Below are 23,898 nucleotides of genomic sequence, written 5' to 3'. Positions count from 1 at the left end.
GTCTCAATGTGACTTGGACTAAGGAGTGCTAGTAGGCAAGTGTAACTCAACTCCGATATATGCAGAACTCAATCAAAATACGCTTGCGAGCAACAGACTAATGTAAAGATAAATGGATCGCGTCTCAAGAATCCGGTTTGAATGTTTCACTTTTTTTCTTATACTTTAGAAACCTAGGGTTTCCACAGTGCAGACTTTTTAACAACTGCAATACCTAAAATAAAGACCCACCAATGGGAGACCCAGTATTCCTCAGAACAGCAACCAACAAAACAATTGGAAAAGAGACAGAAAAACCTGTGTTGCCAGAACACTAGATACACATCTCGATGCTGGACCCAGTGCTCCCAAAAGTGGGCTTAATCAACTGGGAGAGATTGTTAGTGGGACAATTTGTTTGTAGGGATAGATGGACTTGATATTTTTACACGGTCACCGCAAACGTTTCCCTCTCACATTTCGCTGCTTTGAATGAAAACTTCATCGTAGGTTTAGTTCGACGTATTATACCCCTGTTGTATCACTTCATTGAAACTTGTATTAGCCCCCCACTATCGGTATGATGATTGCCTCTCTCAGTGTCTTTAAATACATTTAGATTGTTCAGCAATATCAAGTTTAAAATAGCTCTCCATGGGTAATGACTATAAACAGTTTTCTTACACATCTAATATCAACCCCTAAACCTGCAATTCCATGTCACCGGTGGCAAAACACATTCATTCAGTCTCTCAGTGTTGAGCTCAATTTGTATCCCTTTAAGGTTGCACACGTCATGGAGTGTGAGAAGTTCATTCAATGATACCGGCTTACGCCTTGGATTAGTACCACATTATGGAGGTTGTGGGTTCCTACAATGGCTTCCATCTAACCAACCAAAGTGGAAAGATCAAGGGAGAACCCTCCTAGCCTTGCACTTGATTTAAATCAGGGAGAGTTATTTGGCTTAAAGGAGGAGAAAAGGAGGGAAGAAAAGCGGGGAGATGGATGGAGGAAAGGGGACGGGAGGCTTGCACTTACCTCTTTTGCACACGCCATTTGTGGCTCAACAAGTTCAGGGGTTCCTGTGGAGCACTTCCAATAGTCACAGCATGGTCAGCTAATCCATCTGCCTTTACTACTGTCCAACCACCACATAATACGCTGCTCTCCTAGAACACATCCAGTGTCCCCTAATACTTGTCCGATGCATGATGTTCTCTAATGCTGTTTAACCACCACATAATAAGCTGCTCTCCTAGAACACAACCAGAGTCCCCCAATACTTGTCCGATGCATGGTGTGCTTTAATGCTGTATCTTCTGTTTGGTGCATGGTCCTGCAGCTTAATTCACCAGAGAGTATAATTTGGAATACTCTGAATAGTTCTGCGCCCGTTTGTTCCAAGGGGATGGATTAAGACACTCTGTTAATTCTGCTTTCTTGCCTGATGAACGGAAGGCGGCGGCACTTTGTGCTGTGGTCCACTGGTGCCTTGAGAAGTAGTGTTTCAGCTCCTAATGGATCAAAGAAGTACACAAAAGTAGTTAAAATACCAAACAAAGAAGCAACTAAATTGTTGACATGTTAATTTAAACAACAAAGCCGGACAATACAGGCCCAATTTTGGTTCTATAATTGAGGGAGATGGCAGTAAGTGAAACAATGACCACTAGGTGAAAAGGGCGGTTTAACAGAGGATGTCTCGTGACTGATGCGTGTTGCAGTGTGCGTCCTGTGACAGAATCTATTCTGGAACCTTTCTGGCTTTGGATTCTGAACTGCTTATATACATAAATGGTTCTGATTAAAGCATCTATGTCAGGGATGGGTTGAGCAACAGCTACACATATAAGCCACATCCCCAAACTTCACCGCTCAGACTAAATAAGCTGCAACATGTACACAGGGCATGGGAGTGGCAACATTTCTCTTGTCAGCATATGTGGTATGTAAGCGGTTCAAGATAGGGGTATAGAACACTATTAGCTTACATCTGCTTTCTAAACGTTGCCTGGCCTAAACCTTGCTTGATTCAAACATTGTAGATCTACCAGTTGCACCTATCTGTGTTTGTTTTCTACTGTATGTGCTAAGCTAGTACCTTTTGAAGTTCTTTTAGCAGCACTACATACGTTGACTGTGTCATGCTATAAGATATGGAAAGGTTCACTTAGTTTCCGCTTTTTTGACAGAAGGCCTGTGGGGACTACCACAGAACTTTCTAAAAACCATCTTTAAAACAAGCATTTGCGGGGCAGGGCCTGCAGCCGAGCAAGATGGCCGCAACCTAGAGGAGCTCCGAGGGTAACACCGGTTCCCGATCAATCCGACATAAAATCCGGACATTAATCCTACCTCAAAAACCATTTCTTAGCAGCCGGAGGTGAGGGGCACTGATCGCGCTGCTCCCCGGAAAGAACAGACTGCAGAATCGCTGGCGGGTGCGCACCGAGGATTGTGGCCTGAGCACGTGAAGGCAGCCAGGGACTGAAGTAAGCTTTGTACCGTTGGGGGCGGACGAGAGCGGTGGGGCCGCGCCAAAAATGAGTGGTGCGCTGGTGATAGGCAGCAGCAGGACATGGTGTGTGCACGCCCTTAGCGGGCGCGTCGGAAGACTCTTTCTGTCCCCCTCCGCTGCCCCCCGCTCTCGGAGCTTGTGCGGGCCTGCCTCGGCCCACAAGGCAAGAAGTGAAGCACGGAGGTAGTGCGCGCTCGGAGAGCAGCGCGACCGGTGGCGGTGGCGGCAGGTGATACCCCGGCGGTGCTCAATGATCAGGGGCGCACAGTATTAATATATACGGCCCAGGCTGAGGAGAGGTACTGGATGTTGGCCCCCAACCTATGACCCGGGACCCCTGCTGATAGCGTTGATGGAGTGTGCGGAGCATTTACCGGTGGCGGGGTGATCGAGGCGCGCACACGAAGAGCAGCGCAACCCGTGCTGGGGAGCGCGAGTGAGTGGACACGGTGCGGAGAGGGGCCAGGGCACCGAGAGACAATTGCGCATCTCGCCTACGAAGTACGCTTGTGGGCTGGTCCACAAGATTCAAGGGGACTTGCAGGTGCGGGCCTGGTAAAGGTGGCGGTGGGCAATATCCCTGCTATGCTGACGGGTGTGGAGCGCAAAGTAACACCCTAGCTGCCCATGCAGGGGAGGGGTGTCTAACTAGCCTACGAACTTTGCCCCTGGATCCAAGCTAATCCAATAAAGGCACCTGCAGCACTGCAAGATTGGCCGTGGCGTTGGCTCGGAGGCATCTGTGCACAGTTATTGAAGACGCTTCGACGGTCCGGGTCCCCGCCTAGTTTCAGCTACCAGTGCGGCGGGAAACCCGACAGGCCGCGCGTGGAGTGTGCTCCCGCGGCAGGCTGCGACGACTACCGGCTGGCGCAGTGCATAATTGGGCGAAAATGGGGGGCAGAGGTCCTCGGGCGCACTCCCAGGGCAAACTGGATAAATACGCTTACAATAAAGACCTTCCTGCTCCGCTTGAGCGCAAAGAAGTACCTGCCAAAAGCTCCGAGCTGGAAGGAGCGACGAAAGTGACGCTGGAAGATATTATGGCAGCTCTCGACAAAGTGCAGAGGGCAGACTTTCAGAAGATGACGGCCAGGGTAACGGAGGTTGAACATGTGACGAAATCTCTGTCGAAGGACACCACTGCGCTGCTTCAAAGGGTGGGTCAGTTGGAAGCAGAAAATAAACTTATGGTGGAGAAACTGGACGACCAGGAGGGGCGCTCTCGGCGCAACAACGTCCGTATCGTAGGTATTCCCGAAAGTGAAGGGAGTCCAGCTATGGATCTATACGTTGAAGATCTCATAAAACACAGACTCCAACCCAGAGGACTTTCGACCTTCTTTTCTGTGGAGAGGCCACACAGAATCCCGGGGGGTAGACCCAAACCAGGGGCTCCCCCTAGACCAGTCCTAGCTCGCATTTTCAATTTTCGGGATAGGGATGCTATACTACAAACGGCGAGGGTGGCCCCACCGCTACGTGTCCAAAACTCAGTGGTGTCATTCTTCCCGGACTACACGGCAGCGGTAACCAAACGTCGCAGGAGCTTTTTTGATATAAAGAAAGAACTTAGATGCAGGGAACTGTCATACTCCATGATATTCCCGGCGAGGCTGCGTGTCGTGGCGGATGGAAAAACCTGTTTTTTTGAGAGCCCGGAGGAGGCCCATGAGTGGTATTTTCTGTTCATGGTTCAGTTCTGTATAAGGGCAGGCATGGCACACTTCCAATATGTGATTAGGGAAAGTTTATGGACGCATAACGTACATGATTCTGAGAGAGGACAGTGGGTGCGTGAGGGAAAGGGATGACGCAGACACGAACTGAGTCCAATTCACAGATGCCTTTGATGTCACCGGTCACACCCTTAACGCTGCTTACGTGGAATGTGCATGGGCTGGGGGATAAAATAAAGAGAGGTCTCGTTCTACAATATCTAAAGAGATGTGCACCGGCGGTGGCCCTGCTGCAGGAAACGCACTTGATGGGTTCGGCTTGCAGGGCTATGGATCGCTGGGGGTACAAAATGGTGGTGCATTCGGCGTTCTCTTCAGGCTCAAAAGGGGTGGGGATTTTAGAGCGTAATCAATTCCCGCTGGTCATACAACATACGCAAACGGATGACCAGGGTCGCTTTGCGGCAATATCCTGTCAGTGGGAAGGGAAACAGTACAATATCGTGTCCATATACATCCCCCCAGCCCTTCACTCTGTGGCTCTCCCGGCGCTTAGCACGTTTCTACTGGGTCTTCCAGAGGGTAAGATAATGATTGGTGGGGACTTCAATGCTGTTATTGATGGAACTAGAGATAGGCATCCCCCCAGGCAGACTAAGACAGGCACTGCGCGCCTGGAGGGGTTTATTGAGGCTCTCGGGCTTACAGATGCGTGGAGATACAGGCATCCAGAGGCGAGGCAACATACTTTTCAGTCGGGGGTGTATAATAGCCTGTCACGTATTGATTATTTCTTTACAGACGCAGAGGATCTTGCGAAGGTGGTGGATGTTGAAATCCGCCCTAGGGGCATTTCAGATCACTCACCCATAATGTTAAAATATACGCACCATCACAAAGCGCGGAAGTGTGTCTATCCTGTATTTCCGGGATATCTACAAATCTCTAAGATCTCAGAAGACGTAATCACAACAACACGGCATTACTTCCAAGAGAATGCGTCCTCAGTCCAGTCTCCGGGTACTCTTTGGGAAGCATATAAAACGGTGATTCGTGGGCAGATCATTTCCTCGGTTGCAGGCCACAGGAGGGCGACGCAAGCCGACTTAGACAACATTGAATCAGACCTGCGCACTGCTACAGAGCAGCACGCACAGAATCCGTCCTTAGAGACATCCCAGGCACTGCGCACCAAACAATGTGAATTTAGGGAATACCAGTTGGAGACGACTTGGGCACGGATCCAAGCCACGCGGCACACAGTATACGAAATAGGTGATAAGGCTAGTAAACTTTTAGCCTGGCATGATAAAAAGGAACGAGCACAGAGAACGATAGCACGGCTGCGGACGCCAGATGGCTCGTTGGTGGCTGCGCCGGAGGAAATAGTGAACACATTAGCCAGGCATTTTAAGCAGACATACGAATCGCAGACGACTATAGACATGATAGAGGCACAGGCGTACATCAAAGACATTAAGTTGCCTAGACTATCCTCAGAGGAAGCCCTCATCTTGGAAGCTGACCTAACGGTCGATGAATTACAATTGACTATCTGTTCCCTGCAATCGGGAAAAGCAGCGGGTCCTAATGGTTTGCCCACCGAACTGTATAAAAAGACAGCCGCTGTGACTGCCCCTTATCTTTTGAATATATATCTCGGGAGTCTGGCGGCGGGGGAACTCCCCCGAGATCAACGAATGGCCACCATTGTGGCGATCCCGAAGCCCGGAAAGCCCCCTGACGAATGCGCCTCTTACCGCCCGATCTCATTAATTAACGCCGAAGCCAAGATATTAGCCAAGTTACTGGCGGCACGGCTGACCCCCCCATCTGGCAACCTTAATTCACCCAGATCAATCTGGGTTTATGCCAAATAGGAGCACAGCTCTTAACTTGCAGCGGCTGCAGGAAGTAATAGTGCGCATGTCCCACATTCAGGAACCGGCGGTTATCCTTTCCCTTGATGCGCGAATGGCGTTTGATATGGTAGAGTGGCCGTATCTTTTTGCAGTCCTTAGGCATTTCGGCTTTGGCCCCAAATTTTGTGCGTGGATACAGCTGCTCTACACTAACCCAATAGCACATGTAGCGGCCAATGGACACATATCCGGTGACTTCCCGCTGGCGCGGGGAACGCGCCAGGGGTGTCCGCTGTCCCCGCTGCTCTTCGCATTAGTGTTGGAGCCGCTGGCGGCGTGGATCAGATGGGAACCGACGATTCGTGAACTTAGATGGGCACCACACTGGGAAGACCGCATTTCTCTTTATGCGGATGATGTGCTACTGTACCTGGCATCCCCCGAGCGCTCCATCCGGGCGCTCTTAAATATTTGTGAAATATTCGGGCGGGTATCCGGATACACCATCAACTGGTCTAAATCGGTCTTATTTGTATTGCATGGTCCGACGCCGTTGCTTCTCGGGGATTGCCCGTTGCAGGTCGCGGAGACGACCTTCAAATATATAGGCATTCATATTACATCTACACCTGAGGAATTCATGCAAAGAAATCTTAGACCTCCCCTGGAACAGTTTCAGCGCGATGCGTTAGTATGGCGCGGTCTGCCGTTATCAATGCTGGGGAGAGCGGCGCTTTTTAAAATGATGGCCCTCCCACGTTTTTTTTATGTTTTGGAGAATACCCCGTTTCGAGTACCACTGCGCTATTTTAAAACAATCGCGTCGGAGGTTTCCGGTCTGATCTGGGGGAATAAACCGGCGCGCATCGGACAGGAAAAGTTGGTCAGAGGCTGGTATGACGGGGGTATAGCCCTCCCTAATATACAGTTATACTACTGGGCGGCCCAATTAAAAGTGATTAATAGCTGGATGCACGCTCCTCATACCGACCCAGCGTTTCAGGCGGATAGGCAGGGCCTAGGAGAAGATGGAGTCATGTCGGTGCTGTATAATAGAGCAAAATCCAAACAACTGATTGGGCCAACAGCACACACGGTTCATCTATGGTACGAGGCGCATGCCAGGCTGGGTTGGAGGGGGGGTATTACCCAAATGACACCACTCTGAACATCTCAGTGCCTTGGGCGATTGAAGAACAGTAAAGGCTTTGCTAAATGGGATGTGATAGGCACATCTACGATGGGTGATCTCTGGGAGAAGGGCGCGGTAATCTCGTTTGAACATTTACAGGCCAAGTATGAACTTGCTGCGTCGGAATTCTACAGATATATGCAGGTGAGGCACGCGCTGCAGGCGGCTATACCTGCAGGTACCATCTTGACTGAGGCCACTCCCTTAGAGGATAGATTACTGACTAAATATATGCATAAAAGGGCCACTTCATTCACCTACCGTAAGCTGGTAAACAATCTGCCGGACCCTGTGTTGGCGCTCAAATGGAAATGGGTCGTAGACTTGGGAGAGTTGGATGATGGAGAGTGGCAGGAGGCGCTGTCATCCCCTCGGGAGGTGGCAATACTGACACGCCTGCGGTTGATACAACTGAAAGTACTTCATCGTACATACTACACCAGAGTGACCCTCTTTAAAATAGGGATGGCTGCACGCCAATTTTGTCTGCGGGATTGTGGGGAGGAGGGTACCTTCTATCACACGATATGGGAGTGTCCGAAGATTAGGGCATACTGGGTCAAAGTAATGAAGACTATGTCACAGACCGTGGGGGAATCAGTGCTTCAAGAACCGAGACGATGCTTGTTAAACATATGGGAGCCGACTGACCTAACCCACCCAGCGCAGGACTGGGTAACACAGGGAACCATGGTTGCTAAAAGAAATATTGCAAGGAGGTGGGGGTCGCAAGAGTCATCTACACTACGAAAATGGTGTACGGATATGGATGAGGTCATGGTAGCAGAAAGGGCGGTGTATGTGCATCGGGGATGTCCCCAAAAATGGGCAACAGTCTGGGGAGACTGGAATAAATTTAGAGGGTATATTTGTGACCCACCAAGATCAGAAACTGTACAAAGGTCAGATTAGTGGTGTTGGAGGGAAGGTGGCGGGGGCGGTAGGCTGTAATGCTGGTGGAGGGCTACTGGAGTCATGTATAAGTACTGTTCTCATAAGTTTAAAAATGTATTGGTGCTGCCAGAAAATAATTGTGTGCGGCTCATACGAATTGGTGATGTCCAATGTTCCTAAAAAAAATAATTTACACAAAAAAAAACCAAGCATTTGCAATGCAATAGGTCTCGCAGTTGTTAGAGTTTGAGCTTTTGGTATTGTAAGGATGACGGAGTTGCCCTAAGGATGGTGGAGGAGAAGAGCAGCGTGAGGCACAAGGACAGAGTGAGGAGGAGAAGAGCAGCGTGAGGCACAATGAAGGAGAGTGAGGTGAAGAGAAGCATGAGGTACAAGGAAGGGGAGTGAGGAGAAGAGCAGCATGAGGCAGAAGGAAGGAGAGTGAGAAGAGCAGCATGAGGCACAAGTAAGGAGATAGAGAAGAGCAGCGTGAGCATACTTAAGTCCAAATTTACGATCACTCCAGGGTTATTTGCAAAGGTTGTGTTGTAGCCCAAAAAAACGAAGACTGTTTAATAAAAGGAAAGTGACATGTGATGGAGATATCATGCATGAGGACCACACTGATTGAGGTCAAATCTTAGCTACCCAATTCTATGCTATCAAATGCAGTTTCTTATTAAATATTTCAGCAATACAGGTAGATATTAATAAGCACTTGCAAGCTGGTTTACAAAACACCAATGAACATTCGAATGGAGACACACAAAAATGTTAATTAGGATTTTGCAGATATGTTCGCTTAATTGTGCAGTTTTGTGTGCGGTCCTTTGTTTTCAAAAATTAAAAGCCCGAGAAAGTGGAAGACGGTGCCCAAAATCCCAGAGATTGACAGTCAAGCGCTATAGGCTTTGCACAGGTTCTGGTGGAAGGGGCACACTTTCTGCGTTATATCTGTACATCATGAGGTGCTGTTATTTTATGTATTTATTTTTCACTTCTTTTGTCCCGCTTCTGATTTCCACTTTTCTCAATAAAGTGGTTTCTAAAATAAAAAAAGAAAGATATTAAACGTGTGTCGTTCAGTATCGCCAATAGCAGTGGTTCCAGAATGGCCCGTTGTAAGATGATGTCTGGCAGAGTTTTTGCATTGAAGAATCCTACTTTACTTAATGATATCTGCTTGAGTTTTAGGGCTACTACTGCATCATTCAATGCACTCCTTTAAATCCCAGGACACACCGATTACCTACGCTACAGGAGCCTCTTGGACCTGCTCTGCTCAGGCATGCCTTCAGACACCCAGCATGTTACTCTCAAGCATGCCTATTAGACACCCAGCATGTCACACTCAGGCATGCCTTCAGACACCCAGAGTCTTACTCTCAAGCATGCCTTCAGACACCCAGCATGTTACTCTCGGACATGCCTTGAGAAATCTAGCATGTTACTCTCGAGCTTCAGACCCCTAGCGTGTCACACTCTGGCATGCCTTCAGACCTCCAGTGTGTCACACTCTGGCCTGCCCTGAGACCCGGTAGCGTGTCACATTACGGCAAGCCTTCAGACACCCAGCGTCTTACTCTCGGGCATGCCTTCAGACACCTAGCATGTTTCACTTGAGCTTCAAAGCAAAACCAAAGGAAATGATGGACGGAGTGTTGAACATTGCAAGCACTCACCCCCAGTCAACTGATCTGGGTTTAATCCATCACCGTTCTTTAGCCCACTCTGCCACCCCAGTTCAGACATGGCCATATGCAAATCAGTCTGACCCTGTGCCTCATGGGAACAGTCCAGCCCGAACTACCAAGCCATGTCTTCCCTGGACCGGAAACAAGCTTCCTAGGACCGGTTTCTGGCATTTCAGCCGTCTTCAGCCAGGCTTGCTTGAATCCAGTGGCAAAGTGAGCAAGGGACTCACGTCTGAGCATACCCTGCCAACTTATGGCGAACAAAGCAAAACCAAAGGAAATGAGCTTCAGACATCCAGCCTGTCACACTCGGGCATGCCTTCAGATACCCAGTGTGTTACACTCGGGCAGGCACACTCGGACATGCCTACAAACACCCAGCGTGTGACACTCTGGCATGCCTTCACACCACCAGCATGTCACATTCCGACAAGCCTTGCATGCCTTCAAATATCCAGTGTGTTACACTCAGAGTCGGACATGAGTAGGCACCCAGCGTGTTACACTCGGGCAGGCACACTCGGAAATGCCTACAGACACCAAGTATGTGACATTCGCGCATGCCTTCAGACACCCAGCATATCACACTCCGGCGTGCATTCAGACACCCAACGTGTGACACTCGCGCATGCCTTCAGACACACAGCGTATCACACTCCGTCATGCCTTCAGACACCCAGCGTGTCACACTCCGGCACGCCTTCAGACACCCAGCGTATCAAACTCGAGCATGCCATCAGGATCAGACTCACTTGGGCATGCCTTCAGACACCCAGCATGGGAAACTAGAGTGACCTAACCCCCGCCCTGAAGGACATTCGTGCACACAAGTTTGTAAAATGTAGTAGTGACTAAATGCACCAGCTGCAGCATTCGGTACATTACTAGCGGTTCACACTCAGCCTTTCATCCTAAATGCACGCTATTACGCTGGGCTATAATATGTCATTAAAAACTAAAGAACTTCTATCCCAAAACGAAGTCACCTGTGTTAACCCATCACTTACTGGACATGCCTGCGGCACGCTGGTAGTCCTTATTGTTACCGCCCCATCCTCAATACATGCCGCTATTTATTTCAGACCCTGGTATAACCTTTTTTTAAAGGTAAATATGTCTACATGTTTTTCATTTCACAACTGTTAGTATCAGCACAGTAGTTTTCAAGGTCAGCATTACAAGTTCACTTTTTTAACGAATGTATATTTTAACGCTGCCTTTTCTCCACAATCTTATCCTCTACTCCACTGTAAAGCGCTTTGACGTGGACTTCACGTGATCCGTGCTATACAAAACTGGAAATAAATACATAAAAACAAATTAGGGAATGGGTAGCATATACGACTGCAGGTTACTAATGGGTAGCATATACGACTACCAGTTACTAATGCCCCCCTACCACCTGCCCCTCCCCTGCTCCATCGCTCCTCTCCTTAAGACAACTCACTGCACAGGAAAACAGTACCAAGCGCCTCAGGAGGCCTGCGTGCATGTGCAGCAGCTTTCACGCTAGGCCCAGGATGACACGCCTTCCTCCAATGAAACAGCGAGCAGGCAGGGGGTCTGATTCCAGCCTCTACTGCCTGCCTTTGGGCAGGCAGAGCATCCCTGTGCGCCCCACGAGGCTGAGGCTGCGTCCACCTCTCTTGGATGCTTGTCACAAAAAATGCACAACACAAAATAGCAAAAATAAAAGCCACCTAAGTCTGGAGCACAGGCCCACGCTGTGTACAAATCCTCAGGGCAAAAGCAGGCAGCATCCCACAAAATATCCCCGGATAGACATCCAGAAGGATGCAAGGTCCAACATGGAGCCAGAGGGGGGCACCAAGGGGAAGTAATGTTGCAAAGAGACGGCCGCGGGATTCGAGAAATACAATGCAAAAGAAAGTGGGAGCACGCGAAAGTGAAAGCGCGCCATGTTGAAACGCTGGGATGAAAAGAGACGCCCGCGGGACTGGGGGGAATACAATGTAAAAGAAAGTGGAAGCGCGGTATGCGCGCACACCGTACGTGTGCACATCTCCTGTCCGGGCAGGAATGGCAAACAGGAGACAGGGAGGAAACAAAACATGCCTCCTTTCCAATGAAAAGCACGCATTTTGGACCTGTGCCAATCAGAAGCATGGGTGGAGCTTCCACCCCGCTTCGGAAGCAAAATCGACGACCATAGATCTCGCAAGCGAGCAGCGTATGTGCTGCGTCGCTAGGCGAGACCTAAACATAGTGACAGTTTTGTATGAACATATAGCTTCCTCCTCTTTCACACCCACGGATGATGTTATACTAAATTTAGGGTTTTTAAAGAGGGAATGTTTTCACCTCTCTAGCTCTGCTATCCAGGCTTGATTGCAGACATCATACAGTACAGTCTTTCCTACAGCGCCTACAAATGCTTGCCTGCAGCCTGGTTTATGTACCAAGTATTGTACCACAGAGGAGGAGCCTAGCGCGCATCCAAGATGGTCGCGTGAGCACAGGGCTCCCCGGACCCTTTCTGCTCCTCGGAATATATCCTGAGACTATCCTGATTTGGTTTATGGAATCTGGGAGATGAAGACCAGCTGATCATATATCTCTTTTTAAAACTCTAATCGGACCTGGGAATCCTGAGTTGTCGTCGTCGGAACTTTTGGGACCCACCCGACGGAGGTGGCCGGGGTGAAGGTGACCCGTGGGGCCGGGCTGCAATTGAACAACAGCGGCCTCAGCGCGGTGCCAGTTGCCGATTCAGCACTTTCGGTTTCGGTTTTGGCCTTCAGGAGATCGGCTGGCGTGCGCGCACAAGGTGGCGAGGTGCCTCCTGGGCCTCTGCCCGAGGCTTGCTTCCATCTGCTACTGGTGGGCTTAACGCCTCCGACCCCTACATTGACAGTTTGTGGTCCTTTTGCTGACGCCCACACACCTTTTGATCGGAGGTCCCATTGAGAGACTGCGCTCGCATGGCGGGCAAAGGGGGTCCGGAGGGGCGCAAGACCAAGGCTTCTCTGCGCGGGGGAGCGGTCCAGAGCAACAACATGGACCGCTACACCCAGGGCAGGGGGTCCCCCGGCGCTGCTGGCCTCTCCCCGGATGCTGCGGGGGGAGGCACGACCGTCTCTGCGGAACTTTCCCTGCAGGACATTATGGGCGCCATCGAGGGCATCAGGGAAACCATCGCGACGCAATATGAGGCCCTGGCCCGTAAGATCGACACTGTCGCGATCGATGTCACCCTGATTCGGGCAGACCTCTCCAAAACCAACGAGAAGGTCCAGGCCCTTGATACACGGACCTCCACCCTGGGTGCGGAGGTGTCGGATCTGCGGGCCGCGCTTGGGGACATTAGAGTGGTCAACGACCATATGGCCCGGCGGCTTGAGGACTTCGAGGGACGGGCCCGACGCAACAACATCCGCATCATTGGTGTACCGGAGTCCTCCGACGGCCGCCCGGTGGACCTCGTGGTCGAGGAACTTATCCTGCAACAGCTGTCCCCGGTTGGCCTAAGCAAATTCTTCGCCGTGGAGCGGGCCCATCGAGTTCCGGGCGGCCGGCCGCGGCCGGGGGCCCCCCCGAGGCCTATCGTGGCTAAACTGTTCCACTACAGGGACCGCGACGCTATTCTGCAGGCTTCACGGACCCGTGGCCCGGTCCGCTACGAGAACTCGACCATCAATTTTTATCCGGACTTCACGCAACTGGTCCAGAAACAGCGGATGGGATTCCAAGGGGTGAAGCGCCGTCTCCGCGAGCTAGGCCTGAAGTATTCGATGATCTACCCGGCGAAACTCCGAGTGGAGCATGGAGAGCGGACAGCCTTTTTTGACTCTCCTGTGGCCGCAAGTGACTGGCTGGACTCGCTGCCGGACGGGGGTGGCCGGCCCGGGCCCTCTGGGGGCACCGCAGGTGACGGGTCCCCTTAGACTGACATTTGGTCCTTGCTTTTGCGGTTTTGCACTGTACAGTTGGGTCTTACTTCTTTTGCATACTGTGTCTTACCAGGACCCGTGAGGGGTGCGGGCGGGTTCGGGTCCCTTTCCTCCTCCGGGGTCTTTTTGTAGAATGGGGTTAGGGGGGCGACAGGCACACTGCAAGTTGGGGGGGGTCATTGGCCCGCAGGGGTGCAGGGTGGGGGGAGTTGGACTTGGGGTGGGGTTGGGGGGGAAGAGGGGTTGTTTTGTTGTGTGTTTTTTGTTTACAGGGCGAGGTATTGATTTTTGTCCATATTTGGGAACCGTGCTGCGGGCTGGGGGCCTCTTGATCTATTGGAGGGGATGGGGGGAGACGGGTTGAGGCTTATGTCATGGAACGTCAATGGGTTGGGGGACCGTATTAAGCGGGGTGTTGTACTGCAATATTTGCGTCGTGTGACTCCTGATGTGGTGTTTCTCCAGGAGACGCACTTGGTCGGCAATGTCTGCCATGCGATGAACAGGGGGGGATACCGCCTCGTAGCCCATTCTGGTTTCACAACTGGCTCCAGGGGGGTGGGCATTCTCCTGCGAACCTCCCTTCCGGTGGAGATCACGAGGATAGTCTCGGATGACAGAGGGCGCTATGTGTGTTTGATTGGGAGGTGGGAGGGGCAGCCCCTTACCCTGGTTTCAGTCTACGTCCCCCCGGGCCTCCAGAACTCCACCTTTACTGACTTGGGTCGAATGCTGCTTGACCTTCCGGACGGCCTCCTGCTCATGGGCGGGGACTTTAATTCTGTGGTTTCGGGTGAACTGGATCGTCACCCACCAAGGACCCTCCCCGCTGCCCAGTCATGGCTGGGTGGGATGTTGGAGACCTTCGGCTTGGTGGATAGTTGGAGACTAATGCATCCGACCCAGTGTCAGTTCACCTTTCATTCGGGGGCGCATGGGAGTCTCTCCAGGTTAGACTACTTCCTTATGCCCGCGGCGCAGACTGGTCGGATTCGAGAGGTCAGACACCTGGCGCGTGGTATCTCCGACCATTCTCCGCTGTGGCTTCTCTTTGACACCGGGTCGCGGTCCGCAGGGCGGATAGCTCCTATTAACCCCTGGTACCTGCGGGACCCTGCGACTCGTGACAGCCTGGTTAAGGCCATGGACCAATACTTCAGTGAAAACGAGGGGTCGGTGTCGTCTGCGTTGTCCCTTTGGGAAGCCTTTAAAACTGTGATACGCGGACACGCCCTCGCCCAGATAGTGGTGGCCAAGAAGGTTAGGAGCGAGGCGGTGGTGAAGCTGGAGACTGACATCTCGGGGTTGGAATCGGCCTTGGAGGCGAATGTTACTCCGGACGGGCTACATGCCCTTAGCCTGAAACAGTTCGAATATAGGTCCCTGGTCACTGACGCGGCCAAAACTATGTATAGGGAGCAGCAGGGCCGATTGTATGACGCGGGGGACAAGGCGGGAAAGTTGATTGCGTGGCTGGACAAAAAGGAGAGAGTGAATCGTGTTGTCCCCGAGTTGCGTGCCGCGGATGGTGTGTGTGTGACTGAGCCGGATGAGATTGTGGAATGTTTCGCTGACCACCTCCGGGCGGTGTACTCCCCGGTGACTGACAGAGATGAGGATGACTCTCGCCTCCTACTGAGAGATATAGCTCTGCCCGGCCTGTCCGTTGAGGACCGGGAGCGGCTGGACGCCCCCTTGTCGTCGGATGAAATAGCGACCGCGATCCGTTCCCTTCGCTCGGGCAAGGCTATGGGTCCTAATGGTCTGCCCATTGAACTATACAAATTGCGTCCTGATAAGCTTGCGCCCTTCCTCAGCCGCATGTTCCGCGACTCTCTTGCGGCGGGTTCCCTTCCGGCCGACCAGCGCTTGGCCACTATAGTCGTTATCCCCAAGGAGGGCAAGCCGCGAGACCGCTGTACTTCTTACCGGCCTATTTCACTGCTCAATGCGGAGCCTAAAATCCTGGCGAAAGTCCTGGCCAATCGATTGTTGAGTGTCGTGTGCGACCTTATTCATCCGGACCAATGCGGCTTTATCCCGCACCGTAACACCGCTCTTAACTTGCGGCGTCTTCACGGTGCCCTTGCCAGGGCGGAGTTCCTCTCCGAACCGGCCGTGCTGGTTTCTTTGGATGCCACGATGGCCTTTGACACTATTGAGTGGCCATTCCTCTGGGCCGTCTTGGATAAATTCGGCTTTGGAGAGGGATTTATTGGCTGGGTGAGGCTCCTTTACACGGGACCCATGGCGCAAGTGGTGGTGAATGGGCGGGTCTCTCGGCCCTTTGCCCTCGGCAGGGGCACGAGGCAGGGGTGCCCGTTGTCCCCGTTGCTTTTTGCTCTCGCCCTGGAGCCACTCGCTGCCTGGCTCCGTTGGGAGCCCTCGCTTAGAGGGATCCGGTGGGGCCCGGGCTTCGAAGATCGGGTCTCGCTGTATGCGGACGACATTCTCCTGTATCTCACCTCACCGCGGCAGTCACTCAACGTCCTCTTTGACGTTCTGACCTCCTTTGGGAATAATTCGGGTCTCACGATCAATTGGTCTAAATCCTGCGTTTATCCCATCTCTGGTGGTCCTCCTCTCCTGCCGCCTCGGCTCCCGATTCAAATATCTCTGAGTGGCTTTAAGTACCTGGGGATATACGTTTCGCTGGACCCGGTGGCTCGCTATGAGCAGAATCTCCTGCGTCCACTTCGGCGACTGCGGGAGGACACGGCCCGGTGGTGCAGGCTGCCCCTGTCCCCGCTGGGTCGGGCCGCGCTGTTCAAAATGATGTCCCTTCCCAGGTTCCTCTATGCACTCCAGAACTCCTTCGACGTTATCCCAGTGGCCTACTTTCGGGAGGTGGAGAGCCTGCAGAGGAGACTGGTGTGGGACGGGCGGGCGCGTATTGCTCTTGCCAAGCTCACTCTCCCCTGGTATGACGGGGGCATCGCGCTTCCTGACATTCGCAGGTACTATTGGGCCTCGCAGCTATCTGCCATTAACCACGCCACGTATGCGCCCGGCTTGAATCCGGCGTATGAGATGGACAAGTTCCTGCTTCCCGGCGGGAACTATAACAGGGCACTTTATTCCCGCCTGGCTGGCCGGACCCTTACGGGTCCTACTAAGATTGCTGTGCGGACCTGGAGGGCTGCCACTGCGGCCATGGGCTGGAGTGAGCGATTAACATGTGCTACTCCCTTGTTTGCCTCCGACCGCCTGGGCAGCTTGTGGACCACGAAGGGGTTTGACCAGTGGGACACGATTGGCATCAGCAAAGTGGGAGACCTGTGGCACAAGGGCGCGGTCAAGACTTTCGCGGTGCTCCAGGCCGAATACGAGCTGACCGACAGGGAGTTCTTCCGCTACGCCCAGGTTCGACACGCCCTGCTCTCGGTCTTCGGGGAGGGGACCAAGATCCCTGTTTCCTCGCCCCTCGAGGACCGCATACTTGACGGACATGTCCCTGATAGTACTATTTCTTTAATTTATAAAAAATTAATTAATCACCGGGCGGACCTTTTTGTGCGCCTTCGGGAGGCTTGGACTGGGGATGGGGTGGAATTGGACGACGAAGATTGGCAGTCTGCACTGTCGTCCCCCAAGGAGGTTGCCATTCCGGCTCGTCTCCGGTTGGTACAACTCAAGATTCTCCACCGGGTGTATGTGACGGGTCCTCGCTTGGTCTCGATGGGATTTTCCGACGACGGGCTCTGTAAGCGAGGCTGTGGGCTCAGCGCCACCTTTCTTCATATCCTTTGGGAGTGCCGCGAGGTGGCGGACTACTGGCGCCGGGTCCACACGGTTATGGGACAGGTCACTGGGGTTGTGCTGCTGCCGGAGGTGCGTCGCTGTGTCCTGAATGTGTGGGAGCCCAATGACTACAGCGCGGCTCAGACTCGGTGGGCGGCCCTAGGGAACATGATTGCCAAGAGGGACATAGCGCAACTTTGGGGCGCTCAACGGCCGCCCACCGTGTCAGTATGGAAGGAGAATATGGACTGGTGTATGTTTAGGGAGAAGACAGTGTATGTGGCCCGTGGCAAGCCGGGGGCATGGGGTAGAATTTGGGGGCAATGGAACGCGTACCGCGGAGGCATCTGTACGCCCCCCCTGGTAGACACTGATATCGCCATGTCCCCCTGACCCTTGATGGCTCCTGGCGCCTTTTGGAACAACTACATATGGACGTTCATCTCCCTTGACCCCCTCCCCCCCCCCTCCGTCCCCGGCCTCCCGGTACTCCTCTCTTTAGCGGTTTGCTCAATTGTCCTGACTGGAGTTTCCCGGGGGGAGCCTGACCCGCACTGGTTTCCCTCATAACTCGCCTTTTGTTTTTTATTGTTTGTCTTTTTGTTTTTGTGATTGTTGGACTTACGCTTCCTGTTCCTCGAGAACTATCTGAAGCCACTGCGGGGCAGTGCCCTGGGATCTGATTGTAGCCTTGATATGTGTAGATTTCCTTCTGTACCTAGCGGCCGGCCCGGGTGGTTGTAGGCCCGTACTTGTAACCGAATTATTGCTCAATAAAACTTTTTCAAAAAAAAAAAAAAAAAAAAAAAAGTATTGTACCACACTAGTCGAATACAGTAATCTGTGTACGTTTTGAAGCACTGAGACTTGCTGGTGTCTTCACTGCGTTTTCAGCAGCAACAGCTACACCTACCTTGAAACCATTCCTTTGCCTTTATAAAAACTATCTTCTGTAATTTCAACGGGATGTTGTACAACAGAAGCCAGCATGTAATCACATTTTCTCCTTTAAGTGAATTCTGGCTAGTACTTTATAAGATCAACGGCAAAGTAGCACTGGCAATGCCGAAAGGCCTTTTATTTCTTACTGAGTTTAGGCACTCAAGAAGTCATCTTACATGCACTGTCACTCATGTCTGCACTCAAGCATCCATTCACCCATGCACTGACTTATTCTTGCATTCACCCCCTGACACAACCACAATAAAACACACACAACCACAATAAAACATACAGAAACTCAACAGCCTATGAAAAATGGATTAAAAGAATACACGTAGAGAAAAAAAACATGCTTTCATTTAAACACAGCAAGAAGATGCTTGTTACATGAAAACTATTGATAGCAGCGGATGTTCGCTTGCAGTGGTATTGTACATATCGTATCATGTTTATTGTCTGGCTGATTAGCGCAGCTGCTGCCAGAAATATTATGTGAGAATCACCGGAAGAGGGGATTTGGCTCCGCCCACATATTGGTAGCGAGGAGTACATGTTTTAATTGGCCAGACGTTGTATGTTTCCCCGAAAAAAGTGCATGTCCTGCACACAGCTGTGATCATTTTGTTTATTTATTCAGCAGCCTGAGGTTGAACTTTCAGGGGCACACACCTGTCATTGTAGTGCCACTAAAAAGTCTTTAATAACCTGATACTTTTTGGTGTTCTTCTCTGGCAGCAGAACAGACGGGAGGAGGGCAGTCATTAACCTACATGGACTTTTTAGGTCTGGCTTGACAGTGGAACTGGCACACGACCTTTTAATCTCCACCGGAATTATTCTACAGTTCTTTGCTTCCACACAAATATAAATCCATTCCCATGCTATCTAACTGCAATGCTTCACATTACCAGACAACATACCTTTAAAGCCAAAAATATTGGCATTGCAGGTGCAAGTTTAAAATTCCAGCATAGTCGGCCATCTCAGAATGGCAAAACATAATACACTATGGACAACATCATTCTAGAATGGTTACCTGGTTTAGAAGTGGCCAAGCGGGATGCAGTGCAGTGCATGTGAAATGAGCAGCTAGCAAGTAGCCCGTTAGCAGTATCCTCGTCAGAAAAATTTAAATAAAAAGAGGAGAAGGAACGAAAGGAAAGGGGGACTATAAAAACAAACATTGGCATAGCCAATGGGTCTCGCCTTTGGGACCTTATGTGTTTAGCCACAACTTTTAGCTATGTTGTAGAGCATTGTGGCTGCTGTGCATTATGTTGTAAAGTTATAATAAAAAGTGTTAAGCATTTTTGTTACCTTTATACAAACAAAGACAACATTATATACAACTGAAAAACCTGATTACAAAAAGATTTTAACATAAAAAAGTGTCTTCTACTTTTTTTGTACTTGCACTGCTGGCAACTTCTTCCTGCCTGTTCTCATACTTGTTTGTTATAAAAAAAAGAGGTTGGTATGGTGTATGTTGCATTCAGTACAGTGTAATTACATGGTGTGTAATTATGTGGCACTGAGTGGTATTTGGAGTGTATGTTGCATTGAGTGCAGTGTAATTATGTAGCTTATAATGTGGCACTGAGTGGTATTGTGTGGAGTGTATTTTGCATTCAGTAGAGTGTAATGCACTGTGTGAGGGGGTGAAAGCTTCCACCGTTCACTCCGCGGTGCTTCTCTGGGGCTCCGGCAGGTGTGTCATGTAAGGAGGCTGTGTGCAGGGAAGGAGCATCACAGTCCACGCGTCCGGGGCGGGGACAATGGGGGCATGGTGAAGGGAAAGTGGGGGTTCTGTGATTTTCTCAATATTTAGGGGGTTTTACTAAGCACCAATCACCACCTGTATATTGGTGGCGATTTAGATAGCGCACAAACGGTCTCTTGACGTTTACCATATTGATGCCACTATCCACCATGTTACTGGTGGCAATTTTACCAAACACATGAAAATAAAAGACCGAGTATGCCCGGCCGGCACAACCAGCTGAGCACCTTCAGCACGGTAAAATGACTTACACACGCATCGGATGCATATAAGGAACATTTATAGAATGTATTCATGTGTGATCTCCTATTCTGAGGGTGGGGTTTCTATGGAATGGGTGAGCTTGAAGGAGCACAGGGGATGGCAGCCTGGAGCATGTGTTCAGTGTGTGTGGGGGGGGTGTGTGTATAGAGGGGCATGGTGCGTGCTGTGTGGGGGATTGTAGCTGTGTGGGGGCGTGGGGTTTCTCTGAAGAGTCTAGCGAGGCAATGTCTGTGTGCGCTGGGGAGAGGCGGGGTGGTGTCTTTTGTGGAGGTGTGGGGGAGTGTTTGTCTGGGTGCAGATGTGTGAAAGACATTATGTGTAGAGGTAGGAGTGATTTACGTGTTTTTTTATAAGTTAGTCATGCAGGGAGGGAAGGACAATGTCAATTTGAACATATACTGTTAATCAATAACATTTTTCAATTTCAGAAGACTGGGTGCTTTATTTTCCTCAAATGTCCCCAAACATTTCCTACTCAGTCCCTTGTCATGCCAAGTAAAAACTGCCTTGAAAGCACAGGAAATACTCGAAGCATAAATGCACAAAGTCCAGCGTGCTCAAGTTTCTGGTTATAAGCGTAAATAGCTCATCCAGCGCAGGCTTTTTGCATTGTATTCTGGGGCCTATTGTTATATTTAGACCATTATAAAATCAGGACTACAATTCACAAAATGCAAAGCAAAAATAAAACTGTCCTTGAAGACCCACACATGCATGGGCCTGGGACAATTGAGAGCTCTGAGGAATTCTTCCTTGGGAAGAGGGATTTGAAGATACCAATGAAGTGCAAAGTGATAAAACAGCTTTAAATGCTCAGAAGTAAGAGCATTAATGAGGATTTAAGTGATGCTTATATGAAACGCTAAAGATGTCGGTGTTTTTATTTGCATTTAGTTTTCTTTAGTCATTTGCATTTACCATCTATGCTACTTTAGGAGTTAAAGCTGGACAAAACACAGAACTCTCCCGTAACTGCATTAACCACTAGAGTTATCTTAAGGTTATCAAAATCCCCTGAAAATTGCTGTGCACTCAAAGATCTCTGCAGCAGGTGTCTTAACCCCTTAAGATATTTAAAATTCATCTTCTTTGGAGCAAATTAAGCCAGCACAGACTTACTGTTATATCTGTCTATGTTGCAAATTTATTTCCAGCAGATTTGTTTAAAATAAAGGTATATGTCTCAGACTCACTTTTTGCATGACTCCGCCCCTCGTGACTCCAAGTCTTTTCTCTACTACACCTCGAGCCCCCAATTTATAAGTTCCCTGAGTATATTTTTTCAATTCCAATACTGATGCTGGAGCAACATGAACATTTCGTTAAAATCCATTGGTCGGGTTACATATTATTTGCGGCCTCACCAATAATGTGGCCATCTTCTGAGGATAAAAGTACGTCAAAGCATCCATACCAATACCTCTTGAGGGATCGGTACTGTCTGAAAGAAAACCAGCCCATTGACAATATAAAGTACATCACGCAATTAGAATACTATCCCCCGTTTCGAGTAAAAGAATCCAAACCTTTAAAGTGTTTACTACTCTCTTAAAATGTTCAGATGGTAAAGTGAAACAAAATAACTGACTCCGGTGCAGAAAAATAATCATCTTGGGTTTTCTCAAATATTGGCATTTGCGATTAACATTTGAAAGGCTCAGGCAGATCGGATAAAGTGAAACTGCTGTTGCTTAAAATTCACAATACGGAACTGTATTGGGAATAGGAACAGAGCTTTCCATGCAGCAGGTGAGTGAGGGCGATACAGTAAGTACATCCGAGAACACATATGCCAGCGGGCAGCCCCGAGGGGCTCATGTTCTTACCTGGAAAGAATGCGCGATGCTTTCTGCGGGGGCGCCCAGCAGAACACAGACTTCCAGCACGGCCGAGGGCAAGACCTCCTCCATGGCAAGGGCAGTTCTCGCCTGGCACCATCAGCGCTGGCACACTGCCGCTCCCGGGCGGCGCATGGTACGGCAGAGGGAGGCACAGACGCCGTCTCCAAGTAGCCAAGGAACATGTACCCGTCTCCCCTCAACCGCTGACGGACTCTAGAGACACCACGGACTTGGGTTAGTCACTTGTTGAGATGCGGTGCCCTGAAGTGTTCAGAAGGTGGGCTGTTGCGGTGTAAGTCCTGTTGCCTACCTGTAGCTGCTGGTCTCTACAGCAACTGCCGCACAGAAGGCAGTGTGAGGTGGTGGCTCTGCAATGCTGTTGGGAGGTTGAGCGAGTAAAATGTCGCAGAGTTTGAGCTAATCTGGAGGTGACGCGATCACAGTGAAAGATTAACGACTGGCGAAAAATCAAAGCAAGAGGGGTAAAAAGCATAACAATAAAATGCTCAGACAGATAAAAAGAGGTGTAGGACAAAGAAACGAAGAAGAGAAACCAAAAGAAATGGAAATGCGGTGAGACGGCGTCCTCCCTAAACAAATGTATATCTCGGAGTTTGCTGGAAATGTCACCGAGCGCGGCTAATTGCCAGTGACTGCTTGTAAATCATGCTGCGGCTTGACGCGTCTTAAATTACTAAACATTTCTGCCCTCGAGTGACGGAAAACTTTCTATTGTGGTATTTATGTTATGTTGTTTTTTTTCCTTATTCGCTTTTAAATGCACGGATGATTGGCCAATTCATCATGCCAACGCGAAGGCAGTTTTCCGGCCCCTCTGCGACTCATGGCATGAGGCGAGGAGCTTGGGGTTGTTGCAGCGTCCTTTAAGCCAACAGCGGATACGCGGCAATGAACACACAGTGTAATCTCCGCCAAATCGTGACCTCCCTTCTCCTAGTGTTAAAATAATAGCAGCCTCGTTATGAGTGTTCGCTGGGCATACATTAATGCTAACATATTCCAGTGGAGCTTACTGTAAAAACAAGAGAACTACAGGGCTCAGCAGCCACGAGGGCGTGGGGCGGGATAAGAAAAACAAGCCCGAGTGTGGTGCGCGCGCGCGCTAAAAGGAATTCACACCAGGGCCAGCGCGACCACCATCTGTTTCCAATTAAGATAATTGGAAACAGATGGTGGTTGCGTGCGCTCCCGAGGACCCTAGGCCAAGGACCAGAGAAGGCGGGACATGCCTTGAGCCAATTGCGTGCTGTCTTTCTTAGAAAGACGCACGCAAAGGACAATCGCGGGTTAATTTTAAAAAAGCACACGCACAAGCGTGTGTTCAGCGCTCAAAAGCCCTTACTTAATGCCTCGCAGAGCAGCGCATGCGCGCTGGTTCCGGCGAGACCTACAAAGGAAACTGAAGACTAAAGACTGTCCAACCAGCACTGACAATGAAGAATGCTAATTTTCAGGTGGATATGCACACGTGATAATAAAATTCCGTCATTCAGACGACAATAGAGCCAGTGACTGATGTGGACTGACCCATTACCCCGTCCAATACACAGTCAGAGATGGAAGCAGGGTGTAAACAA

The 23,898-nt window shown here is 50.4% G+C and overlaps 1 protein-coding gene across 9 annotated transcripts in view; it reads right to left on the bottom strand.

The window, feature by feature from the left end:
- The window catches only part of LOC146806245 (uncharacterized), a 381,111-nt gene that overhangs the window by 236,158 nt on the left and 121,055 nt on the right, over nucleotides 1-23,898 (bottom strand). For 8 of the 9 annotated variants that reach the window (XM_085623495.1, XM_085623494.1, XM_085623496.1 and 5 more), the window contains one exon: nucleotides 1,021-1,496. In XM_085623495.1, the coding sequence (XP_085479621.1) occupies nucleotides 1,021-1,038 (18 nt within the window). In that variant the 5' untranslated portion in view covers nucleotides 1,039-1,496. Of the gene's footprint in view, nucleotides 1-1,020; nucleotides 1,497-7,494; nucleotides 7,588-23,898 lie in introns of those variants that run through there. The other variant, XM_085623492.1, reaches the window with a different exon arrangement.

Source organism: Triturus cristatus, chromosome 8 (genome assembly GCF_964204655.1).
Source record: "Triturus cristatus chromosome 8, aTriCri1.1, whole genome shotgun sequence".
Classification (NCBI taxonomy): Eukaryota; Metazoa; Chordata; class Amphibia; order Caudata; family Salamandridae; genus Triturus; species Triturus cristatus.
Note: the sequence above shows the minus strand (reverse complement) of the source record. Positions and strands in the feature narration are given on the sequence as shown.